Source organism: Loxodonta africana, chromosome 18 (assembly GCF_030014295.1).
Source record: "Loxodonta africana isolate mLoxAfr1 chromosome 18, mLoxAfr1.hap2, whole genome shotgun sequence".
In the NCBI taxonomy this organism is placed as follows: domain Eukaryota; kingdom Metazoa; phylum Chordata; class Mammalia; order Proboscidea; family Elephantidae; genus Loxodonta; species Loxodonta africana.
The window spans coordinates 41,288,028-41,305,844 of NC_087359.1; the positions used below are offsets into that span (position 1 = coordinate 41,288,028).

Genomic DNA, 17,817 nt, shown 5'->3' on the forward strand with positions numbered 1-17,817 from the left:
AGGTGAAAGAAATCTCTTTGCTCAAGTAAATGAATATTGTGCATTATTTCCAAGACACAGTGTGTTTTGATTATCACCTAATCATTATTATTCTCTGTTGTTCTTGTGTTCAGGTTGGATTTTGGCCCTAGTCCATGCCAAGAAAAGCCCTTAACCCACCATTTGAGCCCGAAGCCAGGTAAAACACTTTTAAACAAATGCAGTAACACAAATCAGGGGCTAGCGCAGAGCTGCTTCATGGATGTGTTCAGAAGGTACATTTAGACACCAGCAGGAAAAATGCTCCAGGATAAAAATGCGACATAAAACACAGAGTAACTGGGATGTGTTGAACATGATGGTACCCTGCTGACCGCAGACTTAAAAATGCGGCACTTTTCCCAAATTCTACGAAACCTTCTAGTCTTGCAGGGTGGTTTTTCAGCCTTTTGAGTTGTATACACATTTCTTTCAGACAAAACTAAATTCAGGGCAGTTATTTGAATCCTCACTTCCCAAAACAAGCCTCCAACTCATTAAACACCACCTTTAAAAAGCTTGCGAAAATGATTTAGCTGTTGTCTGTCAAGTTTATGCATTGTTCCATTACCAGTCATATCGTCTTACCATCTATATTTTGTTTTCCACCTTTCACAAATGCAAAGGGAATCATCAGACAGTTCTCAGCTCTTCAAACAGCTGACAATCCAAATCATGCCCGATATAAACATTTACATTGTCAAAAGTAAATGTTTCCAATATTCCAAACTCCAGGGCATTTCAAAAATTGATTTGGATCGGGTACAATTTACTGAACTGGAAAGATTAAAAAAAAAATCACTTGTTTTAAAAAAAAGAAAACATGAGTGATTTTTAACACCAGGCTATCTCCCAGTTTTTTCTTTCCCAACCAATTTTAGGGAGAAAGCTGTCTTGGAGTTAGTTTTTTCTTTTTTCCTTTCACATCATTTTCCCCTAAGTTTATCTGATGGGAAATGAAAACTAAATATCTGTTATTTGTGTTAGTTAGCTACCTTTCTGACTGAACTCCCAACAGACGCTTTACTTAAAAACTCTTCAAATGCTTGCCATAACACTTCGGATCCAGCTCCTTAACACGACCTAACGATCTGGCCTTGGCCCTTGGTTCCTCTCCAGCCTTACCTTCAGACCACCCTCTCTTCGCTTTCTGTGCCTTAGCCTTGGGGAAACCTTTCAGGTAATTTCTGGAGTTCAGGTACCAAATTCCATTCTGCCTTGGGGCTTTTTCACTGCTTTTCTCTTGGCCTAGAATACAACTGTTCCTTCCCATGACCCTCTCCAGGAAATAAAGAATGATTAACTTTTAGTCAAAAGCACAACTTTCCCTTCTAAAATGCTGACCAGTGAACTCATACATGCTCCTGGCTTTAAATGAATCTTGTACCTTGTTACAGAGAGGTCTATGTATAACCTATGTCAAGTTCCTTTTAGAGTTTATAAAAATATAACTGCAGATACAGCCATCATTAAAGTAGATTTTCTATGAAATCAGAACAATAAACTAAATGGCCTACATAGGACTTTTCTACAAAAATGATTCCCAAGTCATATTCAAACCAGCACATAAATACTTACAGTTGAATAATCCCAAACACATGCAACATCTTTTAAAATTTGTCTTGTCACTTGAGTCAAAGACACTAACAACACTTTCATGAGTCATTAGGTTGTTTTTCTTTTCTTGTCTTTGACAGTTACATGGTAGGAAAAAAATTCCAATGTATCAGAAGGGGAAAAAAATATATGATAAAATCAGGGGCAAGTATGGCAAATAGACTATATAAGGGGAGGAGAGCGCAGAGCCCAAATGAATCTAAACCCCGGAGAATCAGTGGCCAGCAGTAACAAAAGCTGTCTATAATTTTAGCCCCAATTTCTTGCACACAAATGATTTTCCGTTCCTCTTGAGTTCACAACAGCTAAATCACCTTCAAGTACAATTTTCCATGTTTTTTTTTCCCCCACCTTCGACAATCTACTCAACAGTAAAAGGTAGCCAAATAGAAATGAACCAGCAAGAGAGATGTTAGCATTCTCTTAGAGAAGACCCTTTGGACACTATGCCCTTCCAGGAATTAAGGAAGAATTCATCATCTGGGGATGGGGGAGGAATGCGGAGTTAGAGGTGAGAATCACAAAGCAGAACTTGGCATTTCTATGTAGAAGCTACCATTCTTAGCCGCCAAGATGCCCCTAGGAAAATTAATTATTGATTTTCTTATAAATCATCTAAGGTGATTTTTGTTTGTTTTTCCTCCCAGGATGATAAACGTCTGATTTTACTTCTGTTAAAAAAAAAATTTTTTTTTTTTTTCACTTTGTTGAGGTTAAAAGAAGCCCCAGTCAAGAGGCTTCTGAGAGCAGTGATTTTTCCCAGTATAACATGCATGGGAAAAGGCAACTGTTTCCTGACCTTCACAGGGTACCAAGGGATAGGACTTTGGGCGACCTCCAAGGGGTGCAGAGTAATTAGAAACATGAGAGTTCGACCGGTCAGGGAGAAAAAGCACAACTTAGACAATTATTTTTGTTGGCAGCAGGCCTGAGGATGGCGATATTCCTAGGTGGAAAGAAAAACTTATCATAGAGATTGAAGCTTGAAGGATCGCCTTTCAAAATCTCCCTGCCCAACTTCACCATGGAAGCCACATGCTGCTTACCTTCCTGCCCCCCGTGTTGATGCGAAGGGGCGTCAGGAAGGGGTCGAAGATCATGTGACTGGTCTCTATGTTGACTGGCGACTGCCGCTTCCCCACAGAGCAAAGATTCCAAGCTGAGTTCACCAATCCCCAGAAAGAAGGAACTAGAAATAAAAAGATATTGTAGAATTAGGCTAGGAGGAAGGCTGGGGAGCTGTGACACAGGAATGGTAAAATCAAGGTTTTGCAAAAGTGAGGCATTCAATGGTTTCCACCCATAGAGATTCCTGGGGGTTGCTATGGTATTTTCCTGGCCTGCATCTTGGTCAATTTCTCTGTCTTATGTTCAAAATTTCTCAACGTCATATTTTCTTGTTCTAGGTCCATCTGTCCTGTGGCCTCTTTGTACAATTAGCATTAATGCTTTAATGGGAAGACAGTGTAGTTCAGCTACATCATCTTCACAGTATATATGAGTTACACCAAATATTTAGCTATTCCTGGGTTAATGCAGGAATGATGTGATAGTCAACATTGCTTACTCTATCTAGAAGGTATTCGAGCTTTTCAAAGAATGTGAGGTGTCAGTCTGTGAGTTGTCAAGACCAAATAGAGAGTGAAGTATTTTTACAGTTCCAAATCAATGCTAGACAGGAGTTGGGCAACTTGACTTTGTCCTTGTTTAGTCCAGCACTGTTTCATTCACCTAGTGTACTGGCAACTGAAGAACGTGTTCATTTGATGGGCAGAAAGAATGACATTTAGTGCTGAGCGCAAATATCCAAAGGAAAACCCTCCAGTCGCTTTCAGTGTCAAAGTAAGACAACTATTTGAATAAATTTCTCTGTCAATTTCTAATCCTATTTTGTCTTTTAAACAGGGTGGAAGGGAGTCAGCATACTAATTTTATGTCAGTCAAGATCAGAGATGAGATCTTCAGCTTTTTCTCACCTCTCTATTTCCAACCAGGCCCTGGATGCATATATCCTTCCTATTCACTCACTCATTCTGAGATTACATAACCATTCATTCACCCATCCATCCACGACATGTATAGTGAGCTTCTACCGCGTATCCAACCCTGGGTAAGGTCCTGAACATACAAGAATGAATTGTGAAGAAATGGAAGCGCCATTACCAGACTAGTAACAGATTCAGTCAAGTGTGTTATGGGACTGCCAACCCTCAGTAGCGTGAGGGAGCCGAGGACTTATTCCCGGAGAAGATGAGCTTAACAATTAAGTCACAACTTCATCAATGTACCTATCCTCTCAGAAACTCAATGTAAATGTGTCGTTGTTAGATGCCGTCAAGTCGGTTCCGACTCATAGCGACTCCATGCACAACAAAACGAAACACTGCCCGGTCTGCCCCACTCTTACAATCGTTGCTTTGCTTGAGCTCATTGTTGCAGCCACTGTGTCAATCCACCTCATTGAGGGTCTTCTTTTCCACTGACCCTGTACTTTGCCAAGCATGATGTCCTTCTCCAGGGACTGATCCCTCCTGACAACATGTCCAAAGTATGTAAGACGCAGTCTCACCATCCTTGCTTCTAAGGAGCATTCCGGTTGCACTTCTTCCAAGACAGATTTGTCCGTTCTTTTGGCAGTCCATGGTATATTCAATATTCTTTGCCAATACCACAATTCAAAGGCGTCAGCTCTTCTTCGGTCTTCCTTATTCATTGTCCAGCTTTCACATGCATATGATGTGATAGAAAATACCATGGCTTGGGTCAGGTGCACCTTAGTCTTCAAGGTGACATTTTTGCTCTTCAACACTTTAAAGAGGTCCTTTGCAGCAGATTTACACAATGCAATGTGTCATTTGATTTCTTGACTGCTGCTTCCATGGGTATTGATTGTGAATCCAAGTAAAATGAAACCCTTGACAACTTCAGTCTTTTCTCTGTTTATCATGATGTTGTTCATTTGTCCAGTTGTGAGGATTTTTGCTTTCTTCATGTTGAGGTGTAATCCATATCGAAGGCTGTGGTCTTGGATCTTCATTAGTAAGTGCTTCAAGTCCTTTTCACTTTCAGCAAGCAAGGTTGTATCATCTGCATAACGCAGGTTGTTAATGAGTCTTCCTCCAGTCCCGATGCCCCATATTTCTTCATATAGTCCAGCTTCTTGGATTATTTGCTCAGCATACAGATTGAATAGGTATGGTGAAAGAATATAACCCTGACGCACACCTTTCCTGACTTTAAACCAATCAGGATCCCCTTGTTCTGTCCGAACAACTGCCTCTTGATCTATGTACAGGTTCCTCCTGAGCACAATTAAGTGTTCTGGAATTCCCATTCTTCGCAATGTTATCCATAATTTCTTATGATTCACACAGTCAAATGCCTTCACATAGTCAATAAAACACAGGTAAACATCCTTCCGGTATTCTCTGCTTTCAGCCAGGATTCAGCTGACATTAGCAATGATGTCCCTGGTTCTGTGTACTCTTCTGAAACCAGCCTGAATTTCCGGTAGTTTCCTGTTGACATACTGCTGCAGCCGCTTTTGAATGATCTTCCACAAAATTTTGCTTGTGTGTGATGTTAACGATATTGTTATATAATTTCCACATTCGGTTGGATCACCTTTCTTGGGAATAGGCATAAATATGGATCTCTTCCAGTCAGTTGGCCAGGAAGCTGTCTTCCATATTTCTTGGCATAGACAAGCGAGCACCTCCAGCACTGCATCTGTTTGTTGAAACGTCTCAACAGATATGCCGTCAATTCCTGGAGCCTTGTTTTTCGCCAATGCCTTCAGAGCAGCTTGGAGTTCTTCCTTCAGTACCATCGGTTCCTGATCATATGCTGCCTCTTGAAATGGTTGATCATCGACTAATTCTTTTTGGTATAATGACTCTGTGTATTCCTTCCATCTTCTTTTGATGCTTCCTGCGTAGTTTAATATTTTCCCCATAGAATCCTTCACTATTGCAACTCGAGGCTTGAATTTTTTCTTCAGTTTTTTTAGCTTGAGAAACGCCAAGCGTGTTCTTCCCTTTTCGTTTTCTACCTCCAGCTCTTTGCACATGTCATTATAATACTCTGTCTTCTTGAGCCGCCCTTTGAAATCTTCTGTTCAGGTCTTCTACTTCATCATTTCTTCCTTCTGCTTTAGCAGCTTGACTTTCGTGAGCAAGTTTCAGAGTCTCCTCTGACATCCATCTTGGTCTTTTCTTTCTTTCCTGTCTTTTCAATGACCTCTTGCTTTCTTCATGGATGATGTCCTTGATGTCATTCCACAACACGTCTGGTGTTCGGTCACTAGCATTCAATGTGTCAAATCTATTCTTGAGATGGTCTCTAAATTCAGGTGGGATATACTCAAGGTCATATTTTGGCTCTTGTGGACTTGCTCTGATTTTTTTCATTTTCAGCTTGATCTTGCATATGAGCAATTGATGGTCTGTTCCACAGTCGGCCCCTGGCCTTGTTCTGACTGATAATATTGAGCTTTTCCATTGTCTCTTTAGACAGATGTAGTCAATTTGATTCCTGTGTGTTCCATCTGACAAGATCCACGTGTATAGTCACCATTTATGTTGGTAAAAGAAGATATTTGCAATGAAGAAGCCATTGGTCTTGCAAAATTCTATCACTTGATCTCCAGCATTATTTCTATCACCAAGGTCAGATTTTCCAACTACCAATCCTTCTTCTTTGTTTTCAACTTTTGCGTTCCAATCACTAGCAATTATCAATGCATCCTGATTGCATGCTTGATCAATTTCTGACTGCAGCGAAAAGAAAAACTGCATCAGCTGATAAAAATCTTCTATTTCTTCATCTTTGGCCTTAGCGGTTGGTGTGTAAATTTGAATAACAGTCATATTAACTGGTCTTCCTTATAGGCATATGGATATTATCTTTTCGCTGACAGCGTTGTACTTCAGGACAGATCTTGAAATGTTCTGTCAGTTTGTCGTACTGTGGGGGCTTGAGTGTTGCTGTGATGCTGGAAGCTATGCCATTGATATTCAGCTACCAGCAGGGTCACCCATGGAGGACAGGTTTCAGCTGAGCTTCCAGACTAAGACAGACTAGGAAGGACCCGGCAGTCTACTTCTGAAAAGCATTAGCCAGTGAAAACCTTCTGAATAGCAGTGGAACTTTGTTTGATATACTGCTGGAAGATGAGCCCCCCAGGTTGGAACGCACTCAGAAGATGACTGGGGAAGAGCTGCCTCCTCAAAGTAGAGTTGACCTTAGTGACGTGGATGGAGTAAAGCTTTCAGGGCCTTCATTTGCTGATGTGGCACGACTCAAACTGAGAAGAAACAGCTGCAAGCATCTATTAATAATCAGAACCTGGAATGTACGAAGTATGAATCTAGGAAAATTGGAAATCATCAAAAATGAAATGGAACGCATAAACATCAATATCCTAGGCATTAGTGAGCTGAAATGGACTGGTATTGGCCATTTTGAATTGGACAATCACATAGTCTGCAATGTAAATGTAACAGCATTTAATTTACAGCAGTCTTCATTTCCTTATATCACAGCTGGAGAAAACTGAGGCAAGGGAAAACCATTGCTGTTGAGTTGATTCTGATTCATAGCGACCCTACGTGACAGCATAGAACTGCTCCAAGGAGCAGCTGGTAGATTTGAACTGCTGACCTTCTGGTAAGCAGCTGAGCTCTTAAACCACTGCGTCGCTAGGACTCCTTAGGAAACTAATAGAACTCTTTGTCTTTAAAACTCTGATTCAATAGCCTCTGACAATCAGGACATCTATAATGTCCGGGGGAGCCTTTTCTGGAAGGCAGCTGTGTGATAACCGTAGTTACAGCTGGTGCACATTGCATTTCATATACTCCCATGAAAATCACTAACAGAAATAATTCCAACCCCGTAAATGGATTGCAAGACTGCTGTTATAGGGCAATGTGGGCAGGCAAATGCTGCTGTGCCTTTCCAATAAACTTCATACTCAAAAGTCCCTCACGAAAATACAAACGGCAAAAACTTTATGTGAACATCTGCCTTTGCTTTTATCAGGCATGGGGTTCTTTATGACAAACAGTTTTGGGGTTTTATATCCCCACTTCACTATCAAGGCCTATGTGTCTGGTTCTAACCACCTGCTCACCCAACTGAGGAACAATCGAGAAACAATCTCCCCTGCTCAGCTGTGTCCCTCATTAGCTCCACTCCTAAAGGCATGTCTATCTAAGTTTATTCACTGGATTGCTGATTATATTTCAGCCATAAATGAACAGCCTTTCAGAAGCAGAAGGCACCTTAGAAATCATCCATTCTAAATGCATACGTGGAATTAAGGCCTAAACCCAGAAAGGCAAATTGATCAGTCTAAGGTCCCACAGCCAGGTGGAGGCAGAGTAAGGGGGAGAACCCAGGTCTGAAGATTCCTAGTCCTTTTCCACTGCCCTAAACTTTGTCCTCCCAAGCAGGCTGCACACCTAAGCAGATTACTGCAGCCACAGAGTTTGGATTAACTGCTGCTATGGTCACTGTGAACCTTCTGCTGCTGTTTCTATTTTGGTAAATTAGAAGTAGCATTAGCATGTCTTTTTCCAGTCCAAATAAATTTCAAGGGCAAAGATTTAAACCAAATGGCTTTGAAAATCAACTGGATAAAATAAAACTAAACAAAAAACAAAAACCACCCAAACCTGGTGCCATGGAGTCCATTCCAACTCATAGTGGCCCTATAGGTTTCCAAGGAGCCTTTTGGTTAGCAGTCAAGCTCTTAACCACTGTGCCATCAGGACTTCCAAAGAAAGCTGGAATTTTAAAAGAGCCATATAGCTATGTGATGAAGTCAGCAGAAGGTCTGGGTGGAAAAAGGGCTTCAGTTCAGGCAAGAGAGGATATGTTTGGGTCCTCTTTTCTGGGCCCATAGAAGACCTGGTGGGGACAACTGTCCCTGTGGAACTGCTCCAGGGACAGTGTCCTGGTGCCAGCTGGACTGAACAAGATTTAGTCCAGCTAAAAGGAGAGGTCGGTGCAGTTGGAACAGTGTCAATTATTGAAAAAATTATTGAGGCAATAATTAATGTGTTGGAGAGAGTCCAGAGATGTTAGGTGCCAAATGGACCAAGAACAGGTCTGCAAATGCAGTGTAATCTAGGATCTGTTGTTGTCATTAGATATCTTCAAGTTGGTCCCCGACTCATGGGGACCCCATACTCAGCGGAATGCTGCCCCATCCTGCACCATCTCCATGATTGGTTATGGATCAGACCATCGTGACCTACAGGGTTTTCATTAGCTAATTTTTGGAAATATATCACCAGGCACTTTTTCCTAGTATGCCTTAGTCTGGAAGCTCCAATGAAACTTGTTCAGCATTCTAGCAACATACAAACCTCCACTGACACACAGGTGGCTATGATGAGGGGCATTGGCGGGAAATTGAACCCAGGTCTCCCACATGGAAGGCAAGAATTCTACCACTGAACCACCAGAGTCCCCAGGGAAATGCTTTAGAAGGAAGACTGAATACAGGAGGCTTTGAAGCCACTACACTTACTGGGCCATGGGAGTGGGAAGACTGCCTTTACACATAGAGCAGAGCTGGATATACAGACTAAGGCTTCAGGATTCGCATATGAAACTCTCTGGGTCCGTCCATAGCTCTCAGTTCTCCCCTTTGCTCTGATACGTCACTACCTTCCACATTATCAATCTTCAGGGTTATAGACACTCTTTGTCACCTATGGCAGGAGAGGTGGGGTGCTAGAATGCTGTGGCAGTACTTCTTCCAAATTTAGAGGCTCATTGATGAACTTTTTTTTCTCAAACCATACATTTGCTTCCATGGCTGTCTCAGCCTATGGATCACTTTTTAAATTTTCATTTTTAAAAATATTTACTACCATGGTTTATTAGCTAATGCTGTGGCTTTTTCTAACTTGACCGAGGCAACTTAGTCTTGAGAAAAAAAAAAAAAGGAAATGTAATAAAGCAAAATTGAGTGGGAATCACTCTAACTAATTAATGGAGAGCCGGCCTGAAAATGGTTGAATTCCATCATCCCTGGCATCCTTTTCACACAATTTTCTAATTTACATATAAACTAGAACAGACAACAGACCTGCATATTTTTGCAAATTAATTTCACAGAGCCTAAACAATGGAACTTAACTGCTGCATCACAGCTATGTGTTATCTTGCCAAAACATTTCCCCATGGCAATTCTGCCATCTTACCATAAACTACAAATCCCAAACGTTCTCTTGGCTCTGGGTCCAGTGAACTATGAAAGACACTCAGTGACTCTGTGAATTCAACAGCTTACAATGTGAGCCTTGGCAAACCCAAAGCAAAATGTATCATCTCCTTGTTCAAAACTCATGAAACAAAAAAATTCAAATTCAGCTTACTAACACGCCTTGGCAACCCCTGGACAAAACCAACAAAGCTCTCACCAAAGGAAGAAATAGGTCAGAAGAGGAAGGAGCTGGAAGAATCAATCTCTCCAATATCGAGTGGTAAGATTTCCCTTAATGACATTTTTATCCTAGAGAAGATCCTCCAATGTCAGGCTGTACTTTTAGGCATCTGCCTTCTTTGTTTATCCTGACCCAGAAGAATTTGCAGAGATGATGCTGTTGTGGGTATGGAGATGGGTACTTGGAATTAGCTTATACAGTTTATGTGAATTAGCTAAATCCTATGGTAACATGATAAACTTAATTCAAAAGCATTTACTGATGGCCTATTATGTATTAGAAATTAGGCATGGAATTGAGAATTCACGCAGAAATACTTACCGAAGACCTACAACGTGCCACCAGCACTCCTCTCAAATTGCTGTACTGTGGCGGCTTGCAAGTTGCACGTTGGAAGCTATGCCACTGGTATTTCAAATACCAGCAGGGTCTCCGATGTTGGACAGGTTTCAGCAGAGCTTCCAGACTAAGATGGTCTAGGAAGGCCTGGTGATCTGTTATATTAGGTGCCATCAAGTAGTTCCAACTCACAGCAACTCTATGTACAACAGAAAGAAATGCTGCCTGGTCTGTGCCATCCTCACAATTGTTGCTATGTTTGAACCCATTGTTGCAGCTACTGTGTCAATTTATCTCATTGAGGGTCTTCCTCTTTTTCACTGACACTCTATCAAGCACAATGTCCTTCTCCAGAGACTAGTTCCTCCTATTAACATGTCCAAAGTATGTGAGAGGAAGTCTCACCATCTTCACTTCTAAGGAACATTCTGGCTGTGCTTCTTCCAAGACAGATTTGTTCATTCTTCTGACAGTCCATGATATATTCAATATGCTTTGCCAACACTATAATTCAAATACATCAATTCTTTTTTGGCCTTCCTTATTCATTGTCTAGCTTTTGCATGCATATGAGGCAAATGAAAAGACCATGGCTTGGGTCAGGTGCACTTCAGTTTTCAATGTGACATATATGTGCCCATTCCAAAGACAGGTGATTCAACGCAGGGTGGAAATTATCAAACAATATTCATTAATACTACATGCAACTGCCAGAAATTCAAGCTGGATTCTGAAGAGGACGTGGAACGAGAGTTATCATTGCTATGTCGGGTGGATCTTGGCTGAGAGCAGAAATACCGGAAAGATACTTACCTGTGTTTTATTGACTATGCAAAGGAATTCAACTGTGTGGATCATGAACAATGGGAATTCTGGAACACTTAATCGTGCTCATGTGGAACTTATACATAGACCAAGAGGCAGTTGTTCGAACAGAACAAGGGGATACTGCACTGTTTAAAATCAGGAAAGGTGTGTGTCAGGGTTGTATCCTTTCACCATACTTATTTGATCTGTATACTGAGCAAATAATCTGAGAAGCTGGACTGTACGAGGAAAAACTCAGCATCAGTATTGGAGGAAGACTCATTAACAACCTACAATATGCAGATGACACAACCTTGCTTGCTGAAAGGGAAGAGGACTTGAAGCACGTACTGATGATGATCAAAGACTACATTTTTCAGTGTGGATTACACCTCATCATAAAGAAAACAAAAATCCTCACAACTGGACCAATAAACAACATCCTGTTAAACAGAGAAAATATTGATGTTGTCAAGGATTTCATTTTACCTGGATCCACAATCAATGCCCATGAATGCAGCGGTCCAGAAATAAAACAAAGTATTGCACTGGAAAATCTTCTGCAAAAGACTTCTTTAAAGTGTTAAAAAGCAAAGACATGACTTTGAGGACTAAAGTGTACCTGGCCCTGGTGATCTAATTCTGAGAATCAGCCAATGAAAACCTTATGGAACACAACAGAACATTGTCTGACTTGCTTGCTTTGGTCACGTTACCAGGAGGGATTAATCGCTAGAAGAGGACACAATGTTTAGTGAAGTAGAGTGCCAGTGAGGGCCAGGCAGATGCTCAGTGAGATGCATTAACACAATAGCCACCACTAAGGACTTCAGCATGCTGAGGATCATGAGGTTGATGAAGGACTAGTCAAGGTTCTGTTCTGTTGTACATAAGGTCACCATGAGTTGGAGTTAACTCAATGACAGCTACCTACCTATCTCCTATGTGCCAGGCACTGTCATCAATTCTAGGTAGGCAGAGATGAATAAAACACACATAGTTTCTGCTCTCTCAGGTCTTGCAAACTAGTAGGAAATACGGGAGATAAGTTTATATATGTAATTAGAACTTCTGATAAGCATTCTGCAGAGACAATTAAGATGGTGCTGAGCAATAGAATAAAGCGCGGATGAATGAGATGACCTTTGTAGAATGGTTAGGGATGGTCTCTTGGAGGAAGTAACATCTAGCAAAGTCTACAAGAACAGAGGGGAGTTGCTTCTGAATAGTGACAGTGGAAAGAGAGAACAAGCCAGAGGAGAAGAGCAGGTCTTGAGCAGGGAAGAGCTTGATGTATCAAAGGGACTGAATGGAACCAGGTGACTTGGGCATGATGGACCAGGTGAGGATAAAAGTGAGAAGAGATTGGCTGGGTAGACCTGATAATACAGGGCTCTTCATATCATTGTAAGGAGTTTGCTTTTACTCCAAGTGTAATGGGAAGCCCCTGAGGGTTTTAGACAATGGAGTACCATGGTCTGCTTTATGAATAAAATTGATACATCTGCTTTGACTGGAATACACCCAAGAGTGAGCATGATTATCCTTGGAGTAGTTTGAATGAGAAAAGAATTGGTTCCCAAGCAACTGTTGGGGATGCAAATTTAATCCTAATGCTTTGGGTGTGTTTAAATTCTATCTCAAAGGCAGAACTAATTGAATGTTTTAAAAACTATTCTCTTCAACATACATGTCAATAAAATAGCATTTTTCTAGGATCCAACCAGTGCTTTACAAGTCATAATTTGAAGCAAGGGATATTTTCATAAAGAGACTCTGTTAAGGCAATCTTTTCTTGTTTTCAAACAATAAATGAAGCCCCCAACTTTTTGGCCAAAATAAGCAAAGAAAAGTTGGCAAAATTAATACTGGAATAAAACATACCTTCAGTGAATTCAATCCTACAAATAAAGCCTTTTACTTCAATATAGCATTCTCTACTTTGAGGTTATAAAGCATATGAATACATTTTAAATACGAACTCATATCTTTCCTTTGCTCTTTCTCTTACCAATCCTGATTTACTGTCCTTTCCCCTATTCTCAACTGTAATAAATCTCCACTTTGAGCCATTATTAATGAACATGTTTAAAACACCCACTGCTGCAGGCTTTGGACCCCTTTCTAATTTCAGATTTATTTCACAGGGGGAATTGGCCTTTAATAATAACCTCTTTGCTGCTGGATTCTTCTTCCATTGCTAGGACTCTGACTTTTTGGAGGACCTCTAACTAGGGCTTTCCATTCTCTCACTTAGGAACCTCTAAGGGGTTGCATATATTCTATTTAACATCTAATCATTAATTTGTGCGTTCATCTAAAAAATGAATGGAGTATCTCCAAATGAGCTAGGGGGAGAAAGATAAATGTCCCCAGAGGCAAGCTAAGAAATAGTTACTTGATCTTCACTATTCATGAGTTCATATTTATGGGTTTGTCTACTTGCTAAAATGTGTTTGAAACCTCAAACTCAACATTATGGTCCCTTTACAGTCATTTGCAAACATGTCTAGAGTGGCAGAAAATCTGAGTCACCCAATGACATGCATGGCTCCAGCTGAGAGTGAAGAAGGTGACACTGTCTTGTTTCAGCTCTCATACTGTAAACACATATCCTTTACACGGTCTATCCAGTGCCATGCTTTTCTCATTGTGCTTTTTGTTGGTGATTTAGCTGCTTAAAATGGCCCCCAAACTTATTGCTGAAGTGCTGTCTGGTATTCCTAAGAACAAGGAGGCCATGGTGTGCCTTAGAGAGAAAATATATGTGTTACAAAAACTTCATTCAGGCATGAGTTACAGTGCTTTTGGCCGTGAGTTTAATGTTAACAAATCAACAATATATATATATATATATAAAATAAGAAGACTTTAAATAAAACACATGTGAAACAAGATCATGTAGTGGTCAATTGACAAAAATGTTATGACCAGATGCTCATGGAAATCTCACCCTGCATTTCTCCTCAGATCAGTGGTTGCATACTTGCTAATTCAGTGTTTGCAGTGGCTTTATAGAATACAACTATGGCAAATAAAGAAAATAGCCTGTATAGTTATCATCAAGGTATGTGCACATTAAATCTTAAAGGCAGAGAGGGAAGCAAACTGACCTGTATCCTTTTCTCAAGAGCTAGAGTAAACCTTGCTATTAAGGCGGATATTTGACTTTAGCCTAAAAGTATGAGTTGAGGTTGTAAGACGTAAAAGCCTCCTAACTAGTTAAAAGACTGAAGATATAAAAAAAAATTTTTTCCTTTCCCACACGGGAAGACCTGTTTGTCTTAGCAATTGAGATGAATTATCACCGGAATTTGAGTTACTGTTAGGTTGGTTTTTTTTTTAGGGAGGAGAATTTCAGCCTCTGGCTCTCCTGACTTCTCCAACTTACAGAGTTATTTATTACGGTACAGAGGAAAGATCATGAGCTACCACAGCCTTGCCATAGAATCCTGAGCAGGTGGTTACACTTCTATAGCCTCAGTTTATTTGCTTGTAAAATGGGGATAGCTATTTCATAGAGTCGTTGGGACGATTAGGGAAAGAGCTGAGTGAAGGGATGCTGGGGACCAGCCTGGCCAGCAGTGCTATGGCTTCACCACGATAGCATTCCAGGGACAGAGATAAAGGAAAGTGAAGAATCCAGGCAGGAGTGGGAGGAGAGGCAGCTTTCAGATGCTCACACAACTCAGCCTGGTTTCAGAGCAGGCAGCAGGCCAGGTCAAAGGACTGGCCACTTAATTTCATACTTTCAATGATCCATGTACAATTATTTCTTGCGTCCATAACTGTCAGATGAGCAGTGATATGAATCACCCAAAATGATTTTAATGCCAATGAAACATTATTTTAACTTGGCTTTTGGAAGTTGCTGGATTCTTTCTTTGTACAGCAGATTCAGCCTCCTGTTTGTGCTTGGTTCCAATGTGGCGACTGACTTGTATCCTTGAAAGCACATCAATTGAGGGGGAAGAGAAATGAAGATGGAGGAGTTTCCATTTGCTGATCACCACCATTTAATAAGCTCTTGGTGCTAGGAAGTTGACATATCTTGCTTAATCCTCCCTACAATTTGGTGAGATAATATTATCATTATTTTATAGATGAGAAAAAGACACAAAGAAGTTAAGTGACATTCCCAAGGTCACATTTTCAGGAAGTAAAGGGACTAGAATTTTGGATCCATTTCTTTCTTTATAAACAAAGTAATGCCTGTGTGGTAAGATGTCAAACAACGCACAGGTGTATAAGGCAAAAAGTTACAACCTCTTGGAGTCCCTGGGTGGTGCAGTCAGTGTGGTCAACTGCTAACCAGAGGGTTGGAGGTTTAAGTCTACCCAGAGGCACCTCGGAAGAAAGGCCTGGTGATCCACTTTGGAAAAACCAGCCATTCAAAACCCTAAGGAGCTCAGTTCTGCTCTCACACACATGCGGTCATCATGAGTTGCAATTGACTGGATGGCAACTGGTTTGGTTAATCATCTGTCTCTCCTTCCTTCTAATGATATCCCTGAGGTAGTTACTGTGAACAGTTGACTAGGCATCATTCAGCATCTTTCACTGTCATACAAAGAGACACAAGCACATATAGACATATTTAGAGACGTTCTCCTCATAAAAATACTTTCTGTTTCAAGTAACAATAAGCCATGAATGTCCCTCCATATCAACAGTTACTAGACCTACTCATTCACACGTAAGGCTACAGAACATCCATAGTTTAAATGCGCTTTAATTGTCTCAACCGTTACCTAACTGAAAGGTATTAAGGTTGTTTCCAAGGAGCCCTGGTGGCATACTGGTTAAGTGCTTAGCTGCTAACCCAAAGGTTGGTGGTTCGAAGCCACCAACCACTCCCTAGGAGAAAGATGAGGCATTCTGCTTCCGTGAAGATTATACCCTTGGAAACCCTATGGGGTAGTTCTGCTCTGTCCTATAGGGTCCCAGTGAGTTGGAATTGACTCATCAGCAATGAGTTTTTGGTTAAGGTAGCTTCTACTTTATTTTACCATTAAAATCAATGCTGCAATAAGCAGCCTCAAGCACATACCTTTACCTACTAATGCTTTAGTTTCGTTCAGTGATTCCTAAAGGTAGCATGGTTGAGTCAAGGTTATGTGATGCTTTATTGTGGTAGATGCTGCCAGTTTACTTTAAAAGGTACTGGCAGTATCTATGAAAATTAACACTTCCATACATGATCTGTCCATTTTCCTACAGTCTCCATAGTAAAAAAACAAACAACAAAACAACCAAACCTGTTGCCATGGAATTGATTTCAACTCACAGCAACCCTAAACCACAGAGTAGAACTGCCCCATTTGGTTTCCAAGGCTATAATCTTTATAGAAGCAGACTGCCATATCTTTCTCCCACTGACCTTTTGTTTAGCATCCTAGCACTTAATCACTGTGCAGTCTTCCTTCTTTCCTTTCTTCCTCCCTTCAAATCTAACAGGAAAATGCTTTCTCATTGTTTAATATGCATTTCCTGAGTACTGCTGAGGTTGAGTGTCTTCCTAAAGGCCCACTGGCTATTGCATTTCTCTTCTGATGGTATTCACATTTTTTTTTTTAAATATCAATTTAGCTGTTCTTTGAATTGTAGGGATGTTAACTGTTCGTCATGTGCTATAAATATTTTCTCCTAGCCTATTATCTAGCTCTTATTCTTGTTTTTGGTATTTTGAGATACAAGGCTTTTTCATTTTTATGTACTAGAATTTACTGATCTTTTTCTTTATAAGGTTTCTGGGTTTTCTGCCTTGTTTAAGATGTACCACCAACCACAAGGTTATATAACTATTCTTCTAAATGTTTTAAAAATATTTGTATTGTTACAGTTTTTACAATTTTATCTTTTAAATCTGAGAATATTTGCATTTGCTACAATACAAGGACTAAGATTTTTCCCAGATAGTGAATTATGCCAGCATTATTTATTGAAAAAATCATTAATCCCCACGGAATTGAATGCTATTTTTATCACGTATTAAGTTTCCATATATATTGGATTTGCTTCTGGTTTTGCTAGGTTGTCCCACCTATTTGAATATTCCTGTGTCAGCACCATACTGTTTTGAGTACAGTAAGATTTATGGTAAATTATAAGATCAGGCTTCCTGATCAAAAAGCCAGTCATTTTCCCCTGCTATCACAGTGGAGGATTCCTGATGGTGCAGTGGTTAAGAGCTTAGCTGCTAACCAAAAGGTTGGCAGTTCAAATCCACCAGCTGCTCCTTGGAAACCCTATGGGGAAGTCCTACTCTGACCTATAGGGTTGCTATGAGTCAGAATTGATTCGATGGCAATGGGGTTTTAATGATGATGGGACCATTAAATACACCTCACTTTCCACATCTGACCTAACCTGTTGGATAAGTGATCCTATGAACCCTACACCACTGTAGCATTTTTGAGGAGACAAGGGCATCAGGGGTTGTCTGGCTCATCCTCCCGTCTTCAGGTAGTTACAAACTCGAATCATAATTGATAGAGTGGATGGTACCTGCCCCTTTCCTCAAAAAGCACTCTAAGGACGCCCTTCTAATTCAGAACTGAAGCCACTCCTGAAGTCC

At 40.6% G+C, this 17,817-nt stretch overlaps 1 protein-coding gene across 2 annotated transcripts in view; it reads right to left on the reverse strand.

The window, feature by feature from the left end:
* The window catches only part of CA10 (carbonic anhydrase 10), a 538,374-nt gene that overhangs the window by 321,298 nt on the left and 199,259 nt on the right, over window positions 1-17,817 (reverse strand). For both annotated transcript variants that reach the window (XM_023553571.2, XM_023553570.2), the window contains one exon: window positions 2,682-2,824. In XM_023553571.2, the coding sequence (XP_023409339.1) occupies window positions 2,682-2,824 (143 nt within the window). The remainder of the gene's footprint in view (window positions 1-2,681; window positions 2,825-17,817) is intronic.